The sequence below is a fragment of the Bombyx mori genome, chromosome 10 (genome assembly GCF_030269925.1).
Source record: "Bombyx mori chromosome 10, ASM3026992v2".
NCBI lineage: Eukaryota > Metazoa > Arthropoda > Insecta > Lepidoptera > Bombycidae > Bombyx > Bombyx mori.
In genome coordinates, this window is record NC_085116.1 from 3,633,080 (window position 1) to 3,659,882 (window position 26,803).

Sequence of the window (26,803 nt, forward strand, 5' to 3'; positions counted from 1 at the left end):
AATATATAAATTGTAGTACAGGTATGTTTATGTATATGTCAATAATATGATTTCTATTTCCACTTCGTAACAGATATTAAAGATATAAAAAAAAAAAAAATTCAAAATAATTTATTACAGTATTTTCCTAGAACTTAACCTAATAATTTTATTCGTTACATATTTAATAACATTGAATTTTTTTGCTACTGTGAGGTTTTGTTGATTTTGAGGGTTTATTGTGCGTTCTCCTCTGGAAACCTCATCAGAGTGGTCAATAAAACACTGAGTATAATTATATGTTTATTCGTGTCAGCGACCGCGGTGGATCGCTGCACTTTAACCACTGACTGACTCGTATGCTGCTCATTACTGTATGCACAATAACTGCATAGTAAGCGAAGCGGGGCGGGGTATCATTCCCCTACACTACCTTATCTTGGTCCATCAAACCTTTGAATATTATTTAAACTTAATTTATCTCTAAAGGAAGATTACATTTGAAGTATTGAATATGGAAATAAAAAAGAAAAATTTGCGATGGCAAAGCTAATTTAGATGGAATATAAAATTAAATTTTGCGTGAAACGGTTACCATAAAAGACAAGGCTTCTTAGAAGTAATTTGACATAATTACAAGAGAACAAAGTATACTCCTAAGTATGTTTACAATTCCGAGTCAGTGTAACTTACATATTTACGTACGCTAATAACTAAATTATGAAAATCTTGAAGGGATCTGCCGATCGAGTCTTAAATATTTCATATACTTTTAAATCAAGACCAAAAATGAAGTTCAAATAAGCCAAGTTTTAAATATTTTAATCTTCCAACGATGTTACAACTTCTAGTTGGTCGTTAATATGTAGCTCGGTCTGCGACTGTAATGAATAGAGAATGCATTAGCAGGCTGATGTGTGACATAAAATTCTCAACTGAACGACAGACAGTCTTACTGGTGGTAGGACCTCTTATGAGTCCGCACGGGTAGGTACCACCACCCCGCCTATTTCTGCCGTAAAGCAGTAATGCGTTTCGGTTTGAAGGGTGGGGCAGCCGTTATAATTATATTGAGACCTTAGAACTTATGTCTCAAGGTGGGTGGCGCATTTACGTTGTAGATATATATGGGCTCCAGTAACCACTTAAGATCAGGTGGGCTGTGAGATCGTCCAACAATCTAAGTAAAAAAAAAACCGGAACAAAGCCTTTAACTTCAAAATCCCACAGCGACCGGTCGCAGGCGCTTTGAAACAGCGACTTCCTGAGTTATTCTCTGATGGAAGTGATTACACGCAGAGCATATGGCTCATATCGTAGCTATGGCCGATTGTACGAATTAAACAAATGCATAGTTTTAAAGTTTCAACTCAGTTGAGCAGACAAACTTATGAACCGGTTAGAACAAATAGTCGTGTGTGAGATTTTTATTTATTGCTTAGATGGATGAACGAGCTCACGGCCCACCTAGTTTTAAGTGATCACCGGAGCCCATAGACATCTACAACGTAAATGCCGCTAACCACCTAGAGACAGGAGTTCTAAGGTCTCACTTTTAACAGTACAACGGCTACCCCGCCCTTCAAACCGAAATGCATCATTGCTTCACGATAGAAATAGGAAGGGCGGTGGTACCTACCCTTGTCCACATATGGCCAACCTGGTGGTGAGTGGTTACCGTCGCTCATGGACGTTAGCAATACCAGGGGCAGAGCCAAGCCACTGCCTACCGCTTAATACTCTTTACAAGCCTCATTTGAAGAGGGACATGTCATAGCGCTCGGGAAACACCGTGGAAGGAAGCTCATTCCAAAGCCGGATGATACGTGACAAAAAAGTCTGAAAACGCACTGTGGATGACCGCAGTGGCTTCAGGTAGTATGGATGATCTCTACTCCGGTGGCGGGCGGTACGATGGTATCACAACTTGGACCATTAATTTCAAAGCGAAAAGATACCGACCTGATAACTTAATAATTATTTCGTTTGAAACAAAAAAAAAAGAGGGCGACTTACATCACTACCGTTCTGAATCACATCATCAACAGCACTGGAACCTTCATATCCTTTACTGAAATGTTTGCACAGATTAATTAGATTTTGTTTTGGTCAGTAGGAAATCGCCGACTCCCACCCTCCACTGGGGATGGCGGGCGGGGTATGTCAAAGTCGAACCGACTAAAACCTCCTGTCGCTCAACAACCCACATGAGCCCCGCATGAGACAGAACTCATGAAAAGGTAAAGTGGGAAGAGTGACGCGTTTAGTGCGGAGCACATCTCTCCCTCATAATAGATTAATTTGTATAACTATAATATTATTTTTTACGGATCTCAGTCTCTGGTATTCTTGTTGTGTGTCACACGACCCGCAAAAGGTTGTTCCGGGAAAGGAAAGACATCATAATGTGAATGCTATCATTCACCTTGAGACACGAAATCGAAGTCGCATTTGTATAGTATAACGGCCCCCCATTCTACAAACCAGAACTACTTCGACTAATGACTATCTCGCGACAGTAATAGACAATCAAATAAGCTATTGGTATCTACTCATATTCATTTATATTTTCAGTACACCATGTTATCCCTTCTTAGTAACCCTCAGACACAGCTCACTGAGTTTCTCGCCGGATCTTCTCAGTGGGTCGCGTTTCCGATCCGGTGGTAGATTCTGCGAAGCCCGATTCTTGCTAGGTTTCGTGTTAGCAACGTCGTCAGGTTTAAGCCCCGTGAGCTTACCTACTAGTTAAGGTTACGCTGAAATAGCCTCTCAAGGCTCTCAGCTTAGGTAGGAAAAAAAAAACAAAAAAAACCTTCTTAGTAGAAGTCAATCCAAAACATTTCTTAATTGAATCGAATTGGATGTCTGATTTGTGGTAATTACATTGAAAGATTGCACTATATAAGCTTATTAACAGTTGGTACCTGACTACTCGGCTTAACCTATACATAGTAGTTGCTTAGCTTTATACAGCATTGCCGGATGCATCAAATCTATCTAATGTCAAATTTTATGCTCATGTCGGCAAATGAAATTCTGTTGCCCTTTTGGCTTCCGGAACATTACCCTCTTCTTATTGTGCGCAATACATACAGGTTCACTTATAAAGTTTTACAAATTGACTCACAGGGATTTGCGGCGAATAGTTTTTTTTAAATCTTCCGTCTTTTCCTTTTCTACTCTGTTGAAGAAGCCGATCTAAAAACACGTACAATCTATTACACAGAATACATTTGACACTATGAGAATCGCGGCTAGATTTCCATGTGAAGATCAATCGAATAACTAATCGAAATACTATGACCAAATCAACTCTTAAGACTAGTTAAATATGCATATAAAAAGTTGACATTCAAAATGAAAACGTTTCAAATCGAATAACCTTGATTTCAAAAAACTATTTAGAAAAAATAATAGCGCCTCAAAAATCTTCCCTGAAGTATTCAAATAGCCACCAAGTCGTGCGAGTGTTCAGTCACGAACAATAAAACACACTAAAATTCATTTATTTATACATAAAATATCCAGTTTAATTACAAAATATCTTTTGGCGCAAGGTTGGATTGGTTGAATCCTTTAGATACATTTAATCATTGATTTTTGTACTTCTGAGATTCATTTAGCTTACTTGTACCCAAAAAGCTTATTCATCCATGATCCAAAGGTACCCTAGATTCTTTTCTGGACCCCTGACAACGTGTACCCAAAATTATGATCGACTGAGTAGTTAAGGCGTGAAAATTGTAATAAACGCACTTTCACATTTATAATCCCTCATCGGATTCTATTCGACTTACCTTAAACAAGACAAAGGATGTTATGACCAAAATAACAACTGCAACGACCAGGGAGATCAGTACAATCATCGGTTTCTTGTCCTTTAATGGATTCTCAGTGTAATATGTTAATTTGTTCGAAACACTGAAACACGAACACTTATTTAATTTATAATAATAATACACAATAAACTTGATTCTTTCTAACATTATCTATATATTAATACGTGAAGCAAAAACTTTGTATCCCTTTTTACGAAAATTGCGCGGACGGAGGAGTATGAAATTTTCTACACTTATAGAGAATATAGAGAAGAAGTGCACAATGCTAATATTTTCTTTAAATAATGCATAAAAGATACATTAAATCAATAAAGAAAACATTACACACACTACATACCATGTATTTGACGCACACACGCATGCATACTATTTATTGTCAAACTTTTGTTCTTGACGTCTGTTGTCTTATTGAGATTAAATATTGTTTGTCTTTGTTAATATTTTATACAGTGTAGTCTTGGTGAAATTTGTGATTATAGAAGTATAAAATACAATTCTAATAGTGTACAAACTTACAATTCCAATTAATTATAGTCGATTTCGACTACTGCAGGACCTCTAGTAATATTAAATTGTCTGTACTCAAACTGGACAGACCTAGTGATTTGCTTCGCTAATAAAATAATTTAATGCAATTGTTACTTCGTCCAATATGTAGTTATATATGAAACAGATAAAACCTTACCTGGCGTTCTTCATTTGTTTGATCGATCCCAAATAAAGGTCTATATATGATGTTGTTATTATTTTATTTTCAATGATGTTTTTTACTGAAAGTAGGTATATTATAAAATTAATTAAAAAAAACTCATTCAATCGATACAAATGATTTCATATTTCTACTTGTATCAATGAGCTATAGCAAATATTTGCATACCATGGGATGTACATATCTACCGCTGCCATGTTCCTATATTTGGGAATCATTCCTAAATTACTAAAACAACCAAATTAAAAAGCATAAGAAATCAAAATTGGTCCATTTTGGAAAGAGGAAAACAGAAAAATCTTAATATTGACGACGCAATGTTTATTTTATTTCTGCCTTTGTAGGCAGATCAAAATACGCCATCCCTGATGGTGAGTACCGTCGCTGCTTACCGCTCAATCCTCTCCCCAAACTTCGTTTAAAGAAGGACATGTCATATTGTTCCTTAATCGTGGAAGTTTACATGAAGACAATAATTTAGTTACTTATTACTGACGTCGCAATCCTATTGCCCCATACACCGAGCACCTAAAGTTAGTTACGAACGGGCACTTGTTAGTTAAATGTATTTTACTCACTCATACTATCTTTTCCAATGGAAATCGTTATGTTTATCTTCACAGTATCCAAACGCCTTAAATTGATTTTACAACTAAACTGAATTTGTGAATCTTGCTCGGTTTCATTACATTTATCCAAAGCTGTCATTGAAACCTGAATTAAAGAAAAACATTACAAACGTAAAGATTGGTCTGTATTTACTCAACGGTGCAGTAGTTAGCACTCCTAACGAGGGCCATGAGGTCGATTCTCGTATCGAACATACATTTAACGGCCGTCTGGTGTAGTGGTAAGTGACATGGTCACTACACAAGGGGGTCGCGGGTTCGAATCCCGCCAAGGGAAGATATTTGTATGATAAATATAAAATGTCTTTTCCAGGGTTATGGATGCATATTAAATATATGTATGTGTATAATAAAAATCTTACATTTATTTCCGTTATCTGGTACCTGTAACACAAGTTCTTTTCGAACTTATCACGGGACCATTTAACGTGGTGTGATTGTTAGTAAAATATTTATTATTATATTATTATTCCTGTGATGAACAAATTTGTTTGTTCTTTGTACGAGTCTTTTAAATCAATAAATGCAATTAAACGTATATATGCAGGAGGCTACTGGTGGTAGGGCCTCTTGTGAGTTCGCACGGGTAGGCTATTTCTGCCGTGAAGCAGTAATGCGTTTCAGTTTGAAGGGTGGGTCAGCCGTTGTAACTATACTGAAACCTTAGAACTCATATCTCAAGGTGGGTTGCGGCATTTACGTTTTAGATGTCTATAGACTCCAGTAACCACTTAACACTAGCTGGGCTGTGAGCTCGTCCACCAATATAAGCAATAAAACACATGTATGTACTTATCATGTATTACAGTCTCTAGTTCTCATAATACAAGGAATCCTAGTTTGGGGGCCTGATAGTCGTGCGTGACTATCTCCGATTATGATTTTAGTTATTATTAATCGGCTTTTCCTTCTTTCAAGCAACGGATCAACTGGTCTACTTTTTTTTTTCAATATCGACCTGAGATTGTCTTAAGGATGCATCACGAACTGGTATCCAGCCTATTTTTGTGGCAAACCAGTTGGATTTTCTAGTATGAAGGGCTTAAGATATCATACAATAAATTAAGATTTTGACCTTGTACCAAGATGGACGGAGAATCACGAAAGTCTAAAGCACCAATAATTACTTAAATAGCAAACTGCGAGCTTGTCTCTGGTCTATGGCAAGAAAAAATAGGCGCTAGGTACTTTCAAGCACACACGTTAACTTAAACTATCATGGCATGTCTTAGACAAACTTGTCTTGTAACATTCTCTTATCTAAAAGCATGTGTGGTACGAGCCATTATATCCTCTTCTACTAAAGCATAGAAATCAAAATTGATTGCTCTACTCACCTCGTAATGCGTCATAAAAGGCTTTTTATCAATGATGAGGTTTACGTTTTCATTCAACCACGTCACGGTACCCTCGTTGCTGATCTACAATAAATTTATGTGTATTATAATTATCAAGTATCTTAATTTGTTCGTTAATTTCCAGAAATATTTTCATTATTCTATTAATCTTTGCTGGCAAAGTAAAAATAATAAAGAATCATTTAAGTCTTTGATGAAATTATAAGAACGAACATTTCTGTAACATTCTGGTGCACTAATCACACAAGTCGATTACAAATTGGTAAGAACCAATCTATCTTAAATATATATAATTTAAATATATAATGTATTAAAACTACTGATTTTAGTCAATTCTAAAGAATTAAAAACTATCAAACAATTAACTTAGATTCCGAGGATTTTGTTATTTCTTTTAAATCGGTCCTTCTTGGCAAGACGGCAATTTGACTACGCCAAATCCAAACTAAAATATTAAACAACATACTATATATTCATGAACATCATCAACTGTGGTATTGTTGTTACTGGTGAAATCGTTGTCGCTCAGTACACGTTCTTGAGACAAACTGAAAACAGATCATAGATTAGTTTATATTATTATAATGATGAAAATTTGAGACGTATGGTACAATGAAGCTTTCTTAATCGATGCATTCCCTCGAGATTAATTTGACTGAAGTATTGCTATGTAAACGTATTTTTAATAAGTTTTGATAGTCAGGATGCACAGATCAGGTAATATTAGGCGTTGCTGGTGGAAGGTTGCGTAGGTAGGATCATTTCGGCCGCAAAGCAGTCACATTTCTACACTTCTTCTTTTTTCTGCTCTCCGTCATCATTATCACAGTTCTAATTTGAGAGGTGAGACAGCCGCTACAAAATACAAGTTTGACCTCGATTCCTAAAGTAAATGTGCGACATTAATGCTGTCCATGGACTTCATGATAACATCAATATTGCCAGGTCGGGTCACGTGACTAGTCCGAATCTGAATGGTGTCATTTTTCGTAAAGGCTTGTTCTATTCCCTCCTATGTAACCTTTCTAATATGTTGGACATAAGCCTAGTCAGCCAAAGTGAATCGCACCGTCTGCATTACACTTTCAATCGTAATTAATAGCTCCATTAAAGATATTAATATGGGGGTTCGCGTGCATGTGCGTACATGTGTTTGTCTTGCACGTGTTTCCGGCACCCGTAACACAAGCGAAAACTCTACTTTAATTCGAAAGCGATTTATTGAAGTGTAAACTTCTTTCTTAAGTGTTAAAGAAGTAGGCGCGAACCTCAAAATTATTAATGTCTTTAATAAAGTTATTCATTCCGAAAATCGAATGGAGACGGTGCGATTCGATCTGGTTCACCAGACTTACTGTCAACATGTTGTCTACTCTAATAGGTACTACTCTACTACTACTCTAATAGGTACTACTCTACTACTATCTATTAGAGTAGATAAAGATGATACTAAAAAGAAACAGACCATTAAAAGATTTGGAGAGAGAGAATATGATAGAATACTTTGGAAAGCTTCACTATTAGCCCGTCTAAACTGCATAAATATTTTTCATTAATTTATAATACATATTCCTAGAGTTAATAACCATTTTGTTTCTTTTCAATAATAAACCAACATATTTAATAAACGCTATATAACTCACCTTGTGATTACAATACTATCGGCGTTTATAACGTAAGAAACTTCGATTTCATCTTTATCGGCATGTAAGGTTTTGGTATTACAATCTTCGTATACCGTGGCGATCACTCCTAATTGCTTGTCTGTACTATTAATGTGACTCATATCTACTGTAACTGACACATTTCTCTGAAATAAAAAATCTAATTTAGAATCAAATATTTCTCGCTGTTAAATCCCAATATTTGAAAAAAAAGTGTTCCAAAATGATCTCGAGTGAGATATGAGGTTGAAATCTCAATTTAATTGTTAAAATGCCGTCCTTTCAAATTGGAACATTGTACTACTGCTTAGCCCCAAAAATGGGCAATGGTAGACAGAAGATGCATGTAACTAGGAGGTGTATGGAAATCGTAGTGGAGTGCAAGGTAGAGGGGAAAGAGGTCGGCCGAAGAAGACATAGATGGAGTGTGTTAATGACGATATGAGAAAGAGAGGAGTAAGTGTTGAGATAACGGCTGATAGAAGAGAATGGAATGGAAAAATTTGCTGTGCCGACCCCATCTAGTGGGATAAGGTGGACAAAAAGAAGAAGAAAAAGAGTTAGTACATGCGAATGCGTGTTTATTTATAAACAGTAAATCTTTCAGTTGATTGTAACTTTACAAACCTCGGCCTCCCTCCTTAGAGGCTTCAATGGAATCGTATAGGTATTCAGGTGTTTCTCGTAAGCGCTGATCAGCTGTGCCCCGTTAACTTCCAGTAAAACACAGGCACCGTCTACTGCGTGCCCATCGTTTCTTACGTTCACCAATAAATTTTCGGTTTCTTGGAGGCCAACATCAAAATTTTTTTCACTGTAAAAAAAAACGATCGTGATTTTTATACCTGCCCAAAGACGTCCCGCTGTGAACACCGTTCAGTTCGGCAGGCTATCGTACGTCTTTGGTTAAATTTTTAGTACGAGGGACTTTGTTCCTCCATGCAATTCATCTACAAAAAAAATTACTTGTCAGCTGTTTGTTTCAGTGGGACTTGTTAAAAACCTGTTTGTTTCAGTAGGACTTGTTAAAAACGAGACACCCATGATGGATTAAAATTCTTATTGTTTTTGAAACTGAAACAGTTATTGGCCTTCGGTAGCCACTTAACATTAGTTGGGACGTGACTTCGTTCACCTATCTCAGCAATAAAGAAAATATGTTACACAAAAAGCATATTTATGCAATATCTACACGATTTGTACAAAGTCGAATTTGACCTATTCCTGAGTATTTTCGAGCCATCGACTAGTAAATATAAATGACGATATTTTAGGCTGATTCCACACAACCAATTTAATTACATCAGTATTTCAAACTTACCCGAGCCAATGCAAATTTATCGACAATTTGGGTAAGCAATCATCGCCGGTGCAAGAGCGCTGGATTGTCTTTGATTGCTTTTGCCGACTAGGTTTATCTAAAGCGAACCATTCTGGGTCAAAAACTGAAACATATTCATCATCTATATATAAATGGGCACGGTCAAACTTGTTGCGTACAATTCTCCTATGTGTCCGAACCGATTTACTTTTTAAGTCAAGAAGATTAGTGATAAATATGAAAAATCTAAAATATATCAGTTAAAAACACTGTTTAAAATAAAAAATCCACTCTGGATTAAGCTTGAACAATGAATACTTACCATTTAACTTCATTGCTTGTTTCAATTCAGGGGCTATGTCAATTGATGCCGTGAAATTATAATTTCCGGATTCTTTGTATTTCTGGAATTCGTTACAATATAAGAACGCTTTTTTATAATTATTTACTTACTTATATTCAGTAAACAAAACATGCTTTACTGCAAATGCTACATATATGAAAACTATTTATTGGTTAAAACTACTTCCGCGCCACCTATCTTATGTTAATGGTAGTATCCTGAAAAACTGCAAGTGTCAGCAGCGTATGAATTTTTTTATTGCTTAGATGGGTGTAAATAAACAAATTAATATTATGGTAACAACGAACATAAAGCCAAAATCACAATCTTATTATGAACGTCGTTGGCTATTATATTTTGTTTGGTAATCCAGATTCATTAATAAAAAAAAAACAATAAAAACTAGAAAATATCTCTTAACAACTCTACAAAATTCAATTGAAATATAATGATTTCATTAAAAAAATTGTAATTTTTAAATTAAATTCGAGGGTAGATTTGAAAATCTTTTTTCACTCTCATACACATATTATTATGTATTGAATGCATGTTCATCTCAGTCACGTTTGGTTTGATAAACGAATGTGGGAACATTAAGGGGACAATAATTTCCTCTTTATTAATCAACTATCGCATTTTTAGGTTTTTCAAATTGGGTGCTAAGTAGAAATATCACTCTATATCTAATAACGATGACATCATGAATTAACTATAAGTTTTGTACATTCCTGCATGAATTTATAATTTTCTTTACTGTATTTTGGATAACTATACTAAATTCATCAATGTAAAACATTACGTATTCCTATTGTATTTCAAATCATTTTTCTAATCAGCTCTACTCGTCTTAAACTGTTTTAACTATTATACTAAGCTATTGACAATTGAAATGCATAAAAGTTCTTTGACAGTTTCGTCGCCTTTGTCAGAGATCTTTCAATTCATAACGCGGTCATTTTGATACGTCAGCAACTATATTTCAGACAATCTTTCTTTAAAATCACAAAAAACAAATGACAGTGTATCCTCTGATTTAAATGTGAATCACGTGCGTTTTTTTCGGGTTACGTAAATAATTTACGCGCGCTTAGTCAAGTTTGGCTATTAACGGCTCATAACGTTACATACCAATTCTAGAGAAACAACGTCGCATGATTTCTTCCTCTCGTCTGTTAAAATGATCAAGTACTCTGGATTTTTCACGACTGCTTCCCCTGTAATTGCAGTGTTCACAACTAGCTCTGAAATAAAATAAATCTGTTTTATTCGTTGCGGTACTAATGCTGAAGAAGAAACTGCTCAGGTGTTGAATCATTGATCACAATGTCAATAACGGCCATCTTGTATCATTTGATAGAAGTTTGAGTTGCAATGCAGTGGTAGCTATAACAGGAAATATTTGACACATCCTTGAATAACTCTAACGATGTTTTCAAGTGAACCATGCAAATATCCAAGTTCTCAACGATAACATTCGGGGCGTCGGCCCGCTGAGCAATTACACCCGCTCGTGGTAAGATATTCTCTATGTTGTTTCCTTCAAAGTATCATGTTGTTCTAACAGTTGTAAATCTTTACTGCTCAGCTGCAAAAATAGGCAGAACAGAGTATCTAACGAAGCGGGTTCGCGCTTTAGTAACTTTCAATTTTACTAAAACATTGTCACTCCCTTAGTGCTTCATGATGTGTGTACCATTTGCACAATTACACAACATATATAATATATTGCCCCATAGACAAAAGTCACAGAGTTTCCCGACCAATTTTCTCAGAGGACCGCGATTCCGATCCGTTGGTAGGTTCAATAAAGCACTGCTCTTGCTAGCTCTAGAGCTTTTGTCAGCAAGTCCTCCCACGTTGAGCCCTATCTATGAGCTTACCTACCACGTACGCACGTAGTTGGAATAGCCCCTCGTGCTATCAACGATTTGGTAGCTACGAGGTAAAAATAAGATAGTAGTGTTACGCCGGTAAGAGTAACGCCATCTATCGCCGAATAGTCGAACGAATATCGAAGGATCCAGAATGCTCGAGAATTACAACGCCATTTATTGACAGATAGCGGAAACCACGACTAGAGATGGGTAGAATATTCTCGATAATTCTAGGGAAGAGGTATCGGCTATAAAAGCGTTGTAGAGATGGCACGCAGTCAGTCAGTAATCGGAACTACTCGAAGCGAAACAGCGAACGGATCACCTGAAGCGAAGCGGAACAAGCGAATTGAGAGTTTTAAAGTGTTTGTTGAGTGTTTTAAAGTGTTTGTGAAGTGTCTAAGTGTTTTAAGTGTTGAATACAGTTTTGAGTTGTACTTTGGTGAAATTTTATTTATCCCGAACCCCAGCACGTAACAGTAGCTACGAGGTAGATAAAAAAAAACATTTATTGAAAAATTAACAATTACGAACGAACAAACGAACGTTTCCACGAATTGTAGTTTAAGGCTGATTAGAACAGACCGAATAGTTAGGGAGGTGGAAATCGTGCGTACTAGGGTACAATGCGTTCTTGGGTAAATAAATTTGTCAAATGTTTTCCGACGATTGACTGCCAGTCGCCATCAGTGACGATAATCATTGCTCATCCACGAACTTCTCCATTCTCAACGCACGTGGTTATTAACAAGTTTTTTTTGAAGTTATACTTCTTTAGGCGCGTTATGAAAAATTGATGAGAGTGAAATTTTACGATGCGCGCGCACCGTGTCACAAAATTAACAGAATGAAGTTGCCCACTAAATCGCAGATTACAATACGACCGACGTAACTTGGCGAGTCTGAATATAGCCGCAGGTGAACTTTCGTGCGTGTACACTCGTAAAAAAAGTGTTATTAGCATTCATTTTTTAGTAATATAAATGACAAAATTATTATTCAATATAATTCATACTAAATATTATTAAATTATTAACGTTAAATATTTATAATTAATTATTTAATATTTAAAAAAAAAAAAATTTAATAAAAATAAAGTATAACTTCTTACGCGCGTACATAAGTACACGCACCCTTTTTTATGATTGAAGGATTACTAGTGGCCCAAAGGCCTTTCCAGGTTCACCAGGACAGATATTAACAAGTGACTAACTGTACTGACTTTTGTCATAAAATTCAAACAAAAACGAAAGTCACGTTCTAGAAATTCGAGTTATAATTTCACTAATTTTGACTGTTTCATTAACTCAATCTTTAAAAACCACGTCTCATTACGGAGTTCCTTCAAACTTTACAACAATTATTCACATTTCGTTTATTTGTACATATAAATAAATAATAAATAAATATTTACTAACAATCACGCCACGTTAACTGATCCCGTGATAAGTTCGTAAAGAACTTGTGTTACAGGTACCAGATAACGGAAATAAATGTAAGATTTTTATTATACACATACATATATTTAAGATACATCCATAACCCTGGAAAAGATATTTATATTTATCATACAAATACCTTCCCTTGGCGGGATTCGAACCCGCGAACCCCTTTGTTTCTTTTCGTGTAGATGACCTGGATATAGTCGCGGATAAGTTAAATGAATATTCTATTCTAAATGAGTATAATACACTTTTATTGCTTATCTTATAATTGAGTATATATGTTTTAAAACGTCTGTATTCATTTTTTGTGCTTTTTTTCCTACCTAAGTTGGTATAAACCTATAGCGGTTGGTATACATAATATGGACCTTTAGAAGCTAGGCCAGCGTAACCGAGCGAGTAGGTGAGCTCACGGGGCTCTAACCTGAGGACGTTGCTAACACTGGCCCTAGCAAGAGCAGTGCTTTTCAGAATCTACCACGCGATCGGAATCGTGACCCACTGAGAAGATCCGGCGAGAAAATCAGTCTCTGTGGGTTTTATTTGTGCTGTCATTTCAGAGTAATTCACGCCGCGACTTCTCCAAACGAAGCATAGATGGCGTCACTGCTAGTAAGTAGACAACGCAATAACTATAATAAAATACTCACTTCTTGATGTTGCAAGTTTTCGTTTTTCTATTTGTGCACACACAACCAGAACGACGCTTGTGTCTTGCTCTTTAAAGCTCTGTGAATGTAACGATTAATAATTATCCAAGGGAGTTGCGTTCCGCGGATTTATTTACAATTTAAAATTGAAAAAATATCTTTGTTCGACTATACTAAAAAATGCTAAACTTAAATTTTTAGGTCTAATTTAAATTCCCTTCTTCCCCTCAGGAGGCGCCGGAGTCCGACATAACCCGGTCCGTTACCCCCCTCGACCGGGTATCCGTAAATGGAATCCCCAGCATTAAAAAAAAAAAAAAAATCTTATTTCAATCTAATTTAAATTATGAATGGGTGATTTTTATATACGTTTTTCTTTTTCCTGAGAAAGTAGTCGATCAAACGATTATCCCAACCGATGCTTAGTGTATATCGATGCACATGAATATCAGCAAATTCGTCTACTATTTGAGGTCTCTTTTTGAAACTCGTTTGACGAAGAACTTGTCATAGGATGAAACGGATTCTGGATGTTTATAATTGTTCCAGGTACCATGGTTGATAACTGTAGATGTCTGTATGCTTAAATTACAAACATGCTTATACAACATCTTACACATGTGTATGACCGCATAGAATACGCATGATTTATAATAACGTCCAATTTCTTTCTAAATTATTCTTTAATCTAAATTTTGTAGTGTTTTATATTTGACAAGATTACATACTGTGCAAAACAATATGCCCTAAGATCGGTTAGATAAAAGTTAGAGTGACGAAAGACAGAATATTTTATAGAAAAAGAAAGTGAGAATATTTTCTACTCAAAACGGATGAAGAATTGAAATGATGATATTGTAATATTTGAAATGTTCAAATAACAATGCTCTCACATTTTGTCCTATAATTGTCAATTCGACCGATTCTACTGGAATAGAGCGAAATATCACCACAGCCGCACTACCCGGTGATCCCACTGCCAGTTCTGTAATAAATAATACAATTTAGACCAACGCAAATACGTTTTTTTTTTGTTTTTTATGGTTTAGATGGGTAGACGAGCTCACAGCCCACCTGGTGTTAAGTGGCTACTGGAGCCCATAGACATCTACAATGTAAATGCGCCACCCCCCTTGAGATATAAGTTCTAAGGTCTCAAGTATAGTTACAACGGCTGCCCCACCCTTCAAATCAAAACGCTTTACTACTTCACGCCTGAAATAGGCAGGGTGGTGGTACCTACCCGTGCGGACTCACAAGAGGTCCTACCACCAGTAAATAAGCGGTCCTACCACCAGTAAATAAGAGGTCCTACCACCAGTAAACAGTAAATAGTTTTAACCAATTTATAGAAATCAAAGTCCTTAAGACTACTTCATTTACCGATTGTCGCATGTCATAAGCCAATTTATTTTAAATTTTCCGAAAAAGTATTTATTGTCAGAACATTCGACGGAGCGGATGTTTTCAGGAATCATCGGCGTTTGACACTGCCATTGTTACATTTCTTTTGGATTATTTTTTTTTACAGTTAGGCAGGCAGCGGCTTGGTTCTGCCCCTCGCATTGCTGAAGTCCATGGGCAACGGTAACCACTCACCATCAGGTGGGCCGTATGCTCGTCTGAATATAAGGGCAATAAAAAAAAAGTTTATTTTACTATGTAATTGTTTGATAATGTGTGTGTTGTGGCGCGTTTTTTTCGTTAACGTATTTATGACTATGAACCGAAACAGAATCTTAAGCACACAGGGAATGCTGCTGCCCACCTTGAGACATGACTTCAGTCTCAAATGCATACCAGCTGATCTACTCTTCAAGACGGAACACATGGCTGTGTTACGGCAGAAATAGACATGGGGATGCTACCTACCCGAGGGATTTCACAAAACAAGGATCAGCCTGAAGCAAGCTGAAGTCAGTGATATTTTTTACCCAATAATATCTTTAAACGCTCTGTGAATGAACATAACTATGGTAGGTTGCTAGTGTTGGGATGGAAGAAGGGGATGATCTTAAACAATTCCTCAGAACGTTGAACAAACTTCCTTTTTATTTATGACTCGAAACTCTTCTTTGACGAATTACTCATCTGCGAATGTCAGGTAGATAGAATATCAGTGATATAGATAGTTGAATGAAGAATGAGATAAGCAAGTTACTGTTTCTTGAGATCTAATTATATTAATTTACCTGTAGATCCATTGTCGTCTACATCAACTAATGGCTGAAGACTAAATCCGAATTGCTTGAATTCCGATAATTGTATCCTTTGAGTCTCAGTGAAAGCCGAAAGCATCATTTCAATATTCGAACCTTTTTCAGTCAGTAATTTCGTTTTAACCTCGTACCCTGATAAAATGTACAAAGCGCCTAAACCTTGATCTTCGTAAGGCGCTCCAATTATCAATTCTGTAACGAATAATCATAATTGAAAAATACACGGTATGTGTTCTAATACTATGTCATTAAAAGATACAGAAAATAAAAACAGTAGACAAAGATATAACAGTAGAATACGCTACGTCTGTATTTTTAAGAAGAGTTATAAAAATGGAAAGGAAATATCTAAACTGGAGTAATAGTAACAATAACAATTCCTCAGAACAGCAGTTTTTTGAATTATTTTCTTTCTCTGTGTGTTTATTTGTTCGCGTACATTTCCGAACTTAATTAACGTGTTTTCATGCAAATTTTACATGTAGACTAATTTTGTTAGGATATCGACTCATCATTGTTTTATTAACTTCGGATTTTCAAAAAAAAAGCGTCTATTAAATTTTTCTTGATCTTTCTTTCCCACTGTTAAGACGTTAGAATTTAATACAAATACAGTCATAACTCTGTCTGTGTGTTATGTTTTCACGTCCAACCCACTGAACCAGTTTATAGAGGCGGCGAGGAAATAGTTACGGCAAAGAATACAGGATACATTTTAAACAATTTCTGAGCAGATGTTTTCCCACGCCACATACATAATATATGTATAAGTCTCGCAGACAAAGCGACGTATTGATGTATATGTGGGTAGTCGAATACAACACACATAATATAATGTGTTATTATAGAATAATTCAAAGTTTATACTCCTCTGCATGTCATTGGGTCGAGGTCTGAATTTTGGCCACAACTCTGTGAATATTCCTTCTAATACTTTACGAAAGGATTTACCATATAAAAGGGACATAAAGGATGCTGAATGTGACAGAAAGTGATTGAGAAAATTACCAGGAATTCCATCGCCATCGAGATCTTGAGCGATCAATGAACTGCCGAAACGGGCGCCTTCCTTAACGCCCACAATAGTTCTCGCGTTGTGATTTTTATTGGATTTTAATATCTGTAAACAATATTCATACTAAATTAAAATATAACTACAGAGGACTCTCTATTTACTAAAGCCCGGTAAAAAGAGAAGTCGAATATAATATTAGCCTTACGTACTATCTGAAATCAAAGAATGAATATAAATTGGCACCGGACTATACCAAGGATATACAAATGCTGCATACGCTGAATGTTCTACCAGGGTATCTCATGTTAACAAGAACGGGAATTTAGCAGAACGATTATAAACATTCACACATTTTCACAAGAGCATCTCCTGAGAAAAATTACTTCAAACCATTCATTATTGGATCCTGAATAATGTCCTGCATTCATAACACAAGACTACGCCATCACTTTTAGTCAACGCCACCTTTTATATTTTCTTAACTTACCCGTAGTAACAGTCTCTCCTCAATTGCCTTCTCTTTCCCCGATTCTTACTGCCTGTATTATCCTACTGATATTTTCCGGTTACCCGGATGAGTAGGTATCAGCATCACGGATATTTCTGACGTGTGTACGAGCTTTTCCATCAAAGGCAGCATAGCCAAATGACAATGATATTCCTACCACATGGTGGTCTCGAGATCGAGATTGGTATATATTTTATGATTTTAATTGGCTCTTGTAATCACTAGGTGGATTACAAGCTTATCATAGAAAAAAAAAGATAAATTCTCACCGAATGACCTCCGATGTATATATAAACAGCGCCTAAGTCATACGCATGTCTGCCGCGAAAGTACCCCGGCGCTGATACCAGAAGGTCCGCGATTCCATCGACATTTAGGTCAGCAGTAGACATCACGTATCCAAACATAGTACCGACTGAAGTGTCCTCCACCAAATGTTCCTCAGTTTTTTCGTTTACTATTAGTTTATTCTGCTTCCCTAAATTTGGGTACTGCATAAACATTACCTGCAAATTTTAAACGGATTACAATAAAAAGCAACTTAAGTACTTTGATTTTAAATCTAATTTCTATCACCCAGTTTTCAAGCTATTGCATGGCTTTTATCGCGGGCTTTGAGCGCGGCGACCGAATCAAGAGATTCCGTAACGAAAATGAAACCTAACATCCCCACTCCGCCTACCATGTAGCTCGCGTTCAACACATTCACACGTTGCGCTTGTGTAGTGTTTGTGGGTAAGCGCGCGGCGTGACGTCGCACTGCATGCGCAACATGAAAAGTCTGCCCATCTCTCTCTCGCGCGGTGTAGTTTATGAGTGTGAAGGGGACAGTTAATGTTTTGCTTTTGTTAATGTTTATAAAATTAAATTTAGCGTGGTCTTATTTTATTACTATTATTTTAATATAAAATTATTATTGTCTAATTAGAATTGCCAAAGTTAATAAAAAATGCTATGCAATAGCTTTACCGCGGCAGTCCCCGAGTGCCACACGTGTTTTTTTTATTCACTCGCTTTTTTGTTTCAAGTCATTGACACTTAAATGAGAAGGCGCCCGGTGTAATCGTATGTAAAAGTTCAAAGCTTGGAAAAATGGACTCAGTCCACAAATGACTAGCAAGATAAATAGTATGTATTTTTTTACAAATATTCGTAATTACTGGTTACCGCCGTACTTCTTAACTTTGTCGCGAAAAAATCAGACCTATTTCGTGGGACAACCGCTATAATAAAATTGAGATTTCGGCCTGATTTGTCAAGATAGGCCGTCTTCATGTTATGGTACTCATTTATTGAGACAACTTAGCATCAGGTTGGCCATGATCTAATCTAACAATCTGGAGTAACAAAAGAATATTTTCCTTTATCAAGATTAAAATAACAAAGCCAATAAATAACCTGTCCTTTCAAATCATTGTTCTTCATGCTGACTGCTTCAAAAACTGTGCTGTTGTCGAAAAAGTTTCCAGACGCTAGGCCATATCCTGGAAAATATGTTAATAACATTAAAACGTCAGATAACATTAATATATCGAGCAGTTAAAAGCTTGCAGGCTTGCAGCGGCAAAATAAAGCCGGTCGATTAATTTCATCAATTACTTCAAGTTTTTGCCCTAAATAAAATAAAAAATACAAACTATCCGTAATTAATCAGATCAAGTGAATTTCAAATATTATTCAAATTTAACACGTCCACCCCCTTGAAGCTAACAAAGAACATTTTTGATGACTAACTCAAATTCGTTTCTTAAAGTTAATTTAGTGCTAAATTTATATATATGTATATAACTAGTCAGGTCATAAGTATTGTCACACAGTAAAAACTTTTCTTTTAGAATGCTGGCCACAAAAAAGTTTATTGAATTCGAATTTCGAATTGTTCATGAAAATAAAAATGTATACTTTTACAATTTTCACTCATTTTTAAATAGGGAGTGGACGCTTAAAGAAGACCGTGTTGCAGTTATTGCGTTGCATCGTTGCGGTTACGCGCCAATTCAAATTTTTAACATACTGAAAAATTTGAATATAATCAAAAGATTCGTTTATCGTACCATCAAACGATACAATGAAGACTCTAGTGTAGATGACAGGTCAAGAAGTGGTCGCCCTCGGTCTGTTAGGACTCCAGCAGTGATAAAAGCTGTGAAGGCGCGAATTCAAAGAAATCCCAAACGTAAGCAGAAACTGTTGGCCCTTCAGATGGGGTTAAGCAGAACCACGGTGAAAAGGGTGTTAAATGAAGACTTAGGGCTTCGGGCATATCGAAGAAAAACAGGACATCGTTTGAATGCTCGTCTAATGGACCTGAGACTGAAGAGATGCCGCGCTTTGTTGAAGCGGTACGCGGGAAAAAAATATCGGGAAATTCTTTTTTCGGATGAAAAAATTTTTACCGTAGAAGAGAGCTACAACAAACAAAATGATAAGGTGTACGCACACAGTAGTGAAGAAGCGAGCAACCGTATTCCGCGTGTCCAACGAGGTCATTTTCCATCCTCGCTCATGGTATGGTTGGGAGTTTCTTATTGGGGCTTAACAGAGGTACATTTTTGGGAGAAAGGTGTAAAAACGAATGCAGTTGTGTATCAAAATACAGTCCTGACGAACCTGTTTGATTGAGGCCTGTATTCAAAATCACGGAGGTCATTTTGAATAAACTTTAGTGTCATAAGAATCTATGTTTTGTTAAGTTCATTTTGGTATATGAATGGTTACATAATTAATAAACTTGTTTCAATTATTTTACATTAAACATGTGACAGAATTTATGACCTGACTAGGTATATATATATATAGGTATATATATATTTTTTTATTGCTTAGTTGGGTGGACGAGCTCACAGCCCACCTTGTGTTAAGTGGTTACTGGAGCCCATGGACATCTACAACGTAAATGCGCCACCCACCTTGAGATATAAGTTCTAAGATCTCAGTATAGTTACAACGGTTGCCCCACCCTTCAAATCGAAACGCATTACTGCTTCACGGCAAAAATAGGCAAAGCGGTGGTACCTACCCGCGCGGACTCACAAGAGGTCCTACCACCAGTGTATATATATATTTATATAAGGTAAGGATCTTGCCTCCTTATGTGTATACATAAAAATATATATACATATTATGTACTTTAACTGACGTCAACAGCTATCTCAATATCTGCTCAACTTACCTATATTACTATTCTTCTTAAATTTTAAATTGATATCCTCGCTCATCTTATTTTTAATAAATTCAACATTATCTGTTGCATTATCTAACGATGAATATTGTATGTCCCCAATATAAGTAGACTTTGAGATGATTAATAATCTATTAGCTTCGTCGATTAAAATATTCGATCCCAAGCCCCCATAAATCTCGCCTGAAATATGAAAGAAAAAGAATAAGTTGTATATTATCGTTATATTGCAATTTAATTCAATAAAATTCAATAAAACTCATAAAAAAACAGCACAACAATCTTTAAATTTACCCAAGTATTTACAGTTTGTCAGCTTTTTTTTTTTTATTGCTCAGATGGGTGGACGAGCTCACAGCCCACCTGGTGTTAAGTGGTTACTGGAGCCCAAAGACATCCACACCCACCTTTTCTAAATATATACATTTTTTCCACGCCCGACCGAAATACGAAAACCTCAGGGTTAAGCTTTTAATGAAAACGTTGCAACATCAGAGACATACAAAATTTGTACCGGAATACAGATATAGCTAAATGAACATAACCAATGGCTAAAAATTAATTAAGTTCGATTGCTAATCTAAAAAAAACTTGCCTTTTTGTTCAGATCCGTCCAAGTATTTTTCAAACGAGCCCCGTATTTGATGTGCTGACCCGTCGTAAACAAAGCAAGATCCATAAACACTTTTGCTCTCACTTCCGAATTCAAATTTAGTTAGTGGTGCACACGTCTTAAACAAGAGAACAACCATGTCTGATCTAATTACATTTGCCACTCGATTGTGAAGGAAAAATATGAAATTCTATTGCATGACATTCGTTCTCATTTTCATCTCGTTTTCAATGATTTTTCTTTGATTTTCTAAGTCAATAGCTAAAGAACTCACCGTTACGTTAACACAAGATGAGCGTTGGATGACTGTCGGAGCTTATAGACACCATAACGCGAATAGCGCCACTCACCTTCAGAGATAAGGTTGAAATTACCCCAACTATCGAGTGGAAATGAATATTTGAACGGACTTAAAATACGCCCTTTAAAGGTGATTGCACAAGTTTATATTTTTTTGAGTTAGATATTTATTGTACGATGATATTCCTTCATCGTTGGAGTGCTTTCTGTGAACATGTGCATGATACGTTTTACCTAAGAGATATGTATGTATGTTTCTTACTGGTGGTAGGACCTCTTGTGAGTCCGCGCGGGTGGGTACCACCACCCTGCCTATTTCTGCCGTGAAGCAGTAATGCGTTTCGGTTTGAAGGGTGGGGCAGCCGTTGTAACTATACTTGAGACCTTAGAACTTATATCTCAAGGTGGGTGGCGCATTTACGTTGTGGATGTCTATGGGCTCCAGTAACCACTTAGCACCAGGTGGGCTGTGAGCTCGTCCACCCATCTAAACAAAACAAAAATTGTAAATGTAGGCAGGTACCTACATATATTTACATATCTCTGCCGTGAAGCAGTGACGCGTTTTGGTTTGAGGGCCGGGGCAGCCATTGTAACTATACTGGGACCTTATCTCAAGGTGGGTGGCGCATTTACATTGTAAATGTCTTTGTCTATGGGCTCCAGTAACCACTAAACACCAGGTGGGCTCGTCCAGCCATCTAAGCAATAAAAAATAAACTTATGATAACGAGAATTACGACACGACTTTAAGCGTTGATGATGACTTGATTGGCAAGATCTGGATGAAAGAAGTCCAAGATCACGCTCAGTGGCATGCTATTGATGTGATGTGACTTGATCGCGGTTAATCAAATCAAAACCAATGGTGTATACCAATTGGCCTCTATTAAAATGGAAATGTGGTCCAAATATGTGTTCAATTACAGACAACCATTTCCTCGGTAGCATTTTCATATCTATCAGTTTTAGTAACTTTAAATTAGGTGTTCTGAATAGATCACACATCATCTGAAGCATCTGCGTCTACGTAAAAACTGGCTCTCTATGTTTTTCAACTGAAGACACGCTACTTCAGTCGCGTTCCGCCTTTCCCCTTTTTGGAATTAATTTAGTTGCTTAAGCGATCGCGTTACGTTTGTTTGCTCTTTGGTTGGGTCTATTTGGAATTTAGCAGTTTCATGCAAATTAAATTTAATTCTCCCCTGTTATTTTAGATAGTTAAAACAGTAAAGAACCAACCACAAATAAGTCCGAAGTTGCAGCGATCGTCATGCCTAAATAAAAATTTTCACCGGGCTCTCCAGCTGAAACAAATTAATAAAATAGCTTTTATCACTAGATGTTTTGTAACTTAAATTATATTGATTTCCGCAACACATATGCAGCTATTGGGAAATGTCCAACCAACTGTCCAACCAGTCCACCAACTACCTGTGTTGCTTCCTGTTTCCATAAGTAATCGACTAATATGTAAATTTGGTTTATTATGACTACAAGATGCTAAGATGTTGTATTTCATAGATCACTATGGGAAGCTTATCATGTTGCAGCTTGTATTACTATCAGAACAAATTCTACAACACCACCAACACCAGTTGTCTTGTTGGCCTATTTCGGTTTATGAATATTTATTAGAGCTCATTCACTCGTTTACTCATCTATCGTACCCTTTAGATCTTTTTTTCGGGCCGGATGTCAAACCTCCTCCGAGGTTACCGTGTCTAGGGCGCGCGTTGGCTGTTTGAGAATCGGTGGTCGAAGATGTTAAACACTGGAACCGAATAGGTTAGAGGCCCACTCACTAAGCTTCGCCCACAGAGTTTCTTGTCGGATCTTCTCAGTGGATCGCGTTTCCGATCCAGTGGTAGATTCTGCGAAGCACTGCTCTTGCTAGGGCCAGTGCTAGCAACACTCCCGGTTTGAGCCCCGTGAGCTCACCTACTAGTTCGGTGAATCTAGAATAACCCCTCGAAGTTACTAGAATAGGTAGGGAAAAAACCAAATGACTTCCCTACACTCCCAATCCCCGCTCTAGACAAAACCCGAGCAAGTTAGGGGGGTACCCTCTGTGCTTAAAAGCATGAATATCAAAAATATGCATTTGGTTTCTCAATATCATCCCACGTTCGAGACAAAGCACATTTTCTCGCCTTTTTTTTTATTGCCCTTGTAGGCAGACGAGCATATGGCCCACCTGATGGTGAGTGGTTACCGTCACCCATAGACTTCAGCAATGCCAGGGGCAGAGCCAAGCCGCTGCCTTTTAGCATAACATGATGAAATACGTACATACCTAATTTGTAATTACTTAAGCCTTCCACGTCAATGTCAACTGGGTTACAAGTGCTGGTTTTGTTGCTCATTATTTCGGATAGTTCACATAGAAATACTTTTCCTGTACGATCGTGATTTGGTGCGCCGATCACTAAAAATAAACAATGAATTTTCGCAAATAAATTTCGCCATTCGCACGTTTCTGGGTAGTTACGTTATCGATAAATGACTATGGTTTATTATCGTAACGGTATCCATCATAGAACAACACAAGATATTTGACAGATGCCTAAACCTCGCTAACTAAATTTTCAAGATAAGCTTCCATATATACAAGTTCCGAACAACAACATACAAACCATCGTTCTACCAAGCAATATCACCCACTCAATGAAAAATCTTCCCTTTATCGTTACTCCCAAAAGTACCATTGCAACTAGCAGCTATAAAAAAATATTCTCAAGTCGTAATATTTCACTAACACCTTCAACAAAGTGGAAAAAAAGACAACGTGCGGGATTAATATGCTCGTTTTTTTTTTTTATTGCTGTAGATCCATACCTAAGCTTGCACCGCACTTGCTACTAACCAGAGCCTATAGATATCACAAAGGTATGCCGCTTTCAGAGATAGGATCAAATTTTCAACTTTATTGCATAAGGGTCATCAAACCCTTCCCAGGTTGCGTGACTACTTGACATTAAAAATAAGCACATTAATACCTGACCTTGTCCACTCTAAATACCATCAGTAATTACGCAAAAGCATCCTCTTTTTTTACCCGATATTATTTTTGAATTTTAGAAATTGATTTTGAACACGTGTTAGGTTAACATTTCTTTAGAAAAATGATACATGTCGGCGAGGTTATATGACTCAATCCAAACAATGCCATGTCTGATATCTAAATCACAAGGATTCCGTGCCATAGTACTGAAAAGCGGCAAGAAGATCATTCCCAAGCTTCATATTACGAATGAAAGGAAGGGAATACTTTAGGAAACTAATTGCAGTCACGTATGTACCAATAAAAAAAAATGTTACCTAATTTTCCGTCACGTCCCTTTTGCAATGCAATCGAGAATCCAAAATCTGAGTGATTGGTGGTTACAACCGGTCTTATTACACCCATCGAAGGTTCGTGACAAAACATTCTTGAGCATATGACGGTATGTAGAAGAGAGCATATTAAATACAGTGATGTTCTTAGGCCTGTAAAACAAATTATATTTATAAAGCTGTCATCATAATATATTTCATTATAGCATGCCCATGTTTTCAATACATGTGGAGCCTATTGGTAATGAGGCATATAGTAAGTATGCACTAATGGGTACGATCGGCATCATGCTGGCTTCATCATCATCATCAAAGCAAAAACATCGAGTAATTTTACATATATCGCGTGTGGTCGTCACAATTGAAGTTGTTCACGGGGATTTGTTCCGTAAAAGCATTAATTAATTAAATTAATTACCGGTATCATGCAATTTGATAATTAAACCAGCCCGTACAGAAGATCAACGGCTTAGAATTTTATTTTTTACTACCGTATGTTCCATGTCGATTGCTCGGAGGATCGAGATGATCCTATCACCTCGACCTACCATCGCACCTTCTACCACCTTTTACCATCGCACCGACCGCGACCGGTGTAGAGTTCATCCATACTACCTGGAGCCACTACGTTCATCCACAGTGCGTTTCCAGAGATATTTTTTGCCACGTACCACCCGGCATTCGAGTAACCTCTTTTTTTTTATTGCTTAGGTGGGTGGACGAGCTCACAGCCCACCTGATGTTAAGTGGTTACTGGAGCCCATGGACATCTACGACGTAAATGCGCCACCCACCTTGAGATATAAGCTCTAAGATCTCAGTATAGTTACAACGGCTCTCTTCTACGGTGCTCTCCGAGCGCTATGACATGTCCTTCTCCAAACAAGGCTTGTGGAAAGTACTTAACGGTAAGCAGCGGCTTGGCTCTGCCTCTGGCATTGCTGAAGTCCATGAGCGACGGTAACCACTCACCATCAGGTGGGCCGTATGCTAATCTACATACAAGGGCAGTAAAAAAATTTTTTTTTATTTACAAATTATATTTACAATGGAACTTACCAAACATTTTCGTGTTAATTGTAAATTAATATAAAAACTCATTTATTTTACTGTAGAATAATCACACGCGCTACCTTTACGAACATGTTGATCAATGTATTCGGATCAAGCAGGAAAAATGAAAATAAACCACAGAAAAATGAACAATACAACATGCGTTCACAACATAAGGAAACTGTTTTTATAATTGTATGTATTTTAATTTGCTATAAATTCGATGAATATTTGTAACAAAATTTTCTAATGTATAAAGATAAATTCGGCGATCGTTTTTTAAAAAAAAGAAGGATATGTTCATATTCTAATTCTCCAAGTTACATATGTAATTACACATACAACTACAATTGTGTCCTATCTTAGGTTTTAGCTGTACAATGTTATAACAAATCAAAGTTTTTTTTTATTTATTGCTTAGATGGATGGACGAGCTCACAGCCCACCTGATGTTAAGTAGTTACTGGAGCCCATAGACATCTACAACGTAAACGCGCCACCCACCTTGAGATATAAGTTCTGAAATCTCAGTATAGTTAAAACGGCTACCAAACCCTTCGAACCGAAACGCATTACTGCTTCACGGCGGAAATAGGCGGAGTGGTGGTACCTACCCGTGCGGACTCCCAAGAGGTCCTACCACCAGTAAGTGCAAGTCGCAATGGAATACGACGGTAGTTATTGACAACACCCATATTCCTTCAAAAGCATGAATACCGCGTTTTAATTGATTTTATTAGCGTTACCGCTAATAGAACAACGAT

At 36.9% G+C, this 26,803-nt stretch overlaps 1 protein-coding gene across 1 annotated transcript; it reads right to left on the minus strand.

Annotated features, from left to right (window-relative positions):
* Positions 1 to 96: 96 nt before the first annotated feature.
* On the minus strand, positions 97 to 26,145 carry LOC101743745 (integrin alpha-IIb-like). Its single transcript, NM_001309584.1, is given in 25 exon segments — positions 97 to 860; positions 1,996 to 2,050; positions 3,110 to 3,180; positions 3,780 to 3,903; positions 4,507 to 4,591; positions 5,109 to 5,244; positions 6,497 to 6,580; positions 6,984 to 7,065; positions 8,161 to 8,327; positions 8,809 to 8,995; positions 9,503 to 9,626; positions 9,825 to 9,906; positions 10,974 to 11,086; positions 13,815 to 13,893; positions 14,708 to 14,799; positions 16,007 to 16,225; positions 17,042 to 17,153; positions 17,826 to 18,062; positions 18,955 to 19,040; positions 20,729 to 20,920; positions 21,333 to 21,468; positions 22,893 to 22,957; positions 23,947 to 24,078; positions 24,972 to 25,139; positions 26,046 to 26,145. Coding segments are annotated over 25 exon segments (2,895 nt in total). The 5' UTR covers positions 26,053 to 26,145; the 3' UTR covers positions 97 to 800.
* Between the last annotated feature and the right edge of the window lie 658 nt (positions 26,146 to 26,803).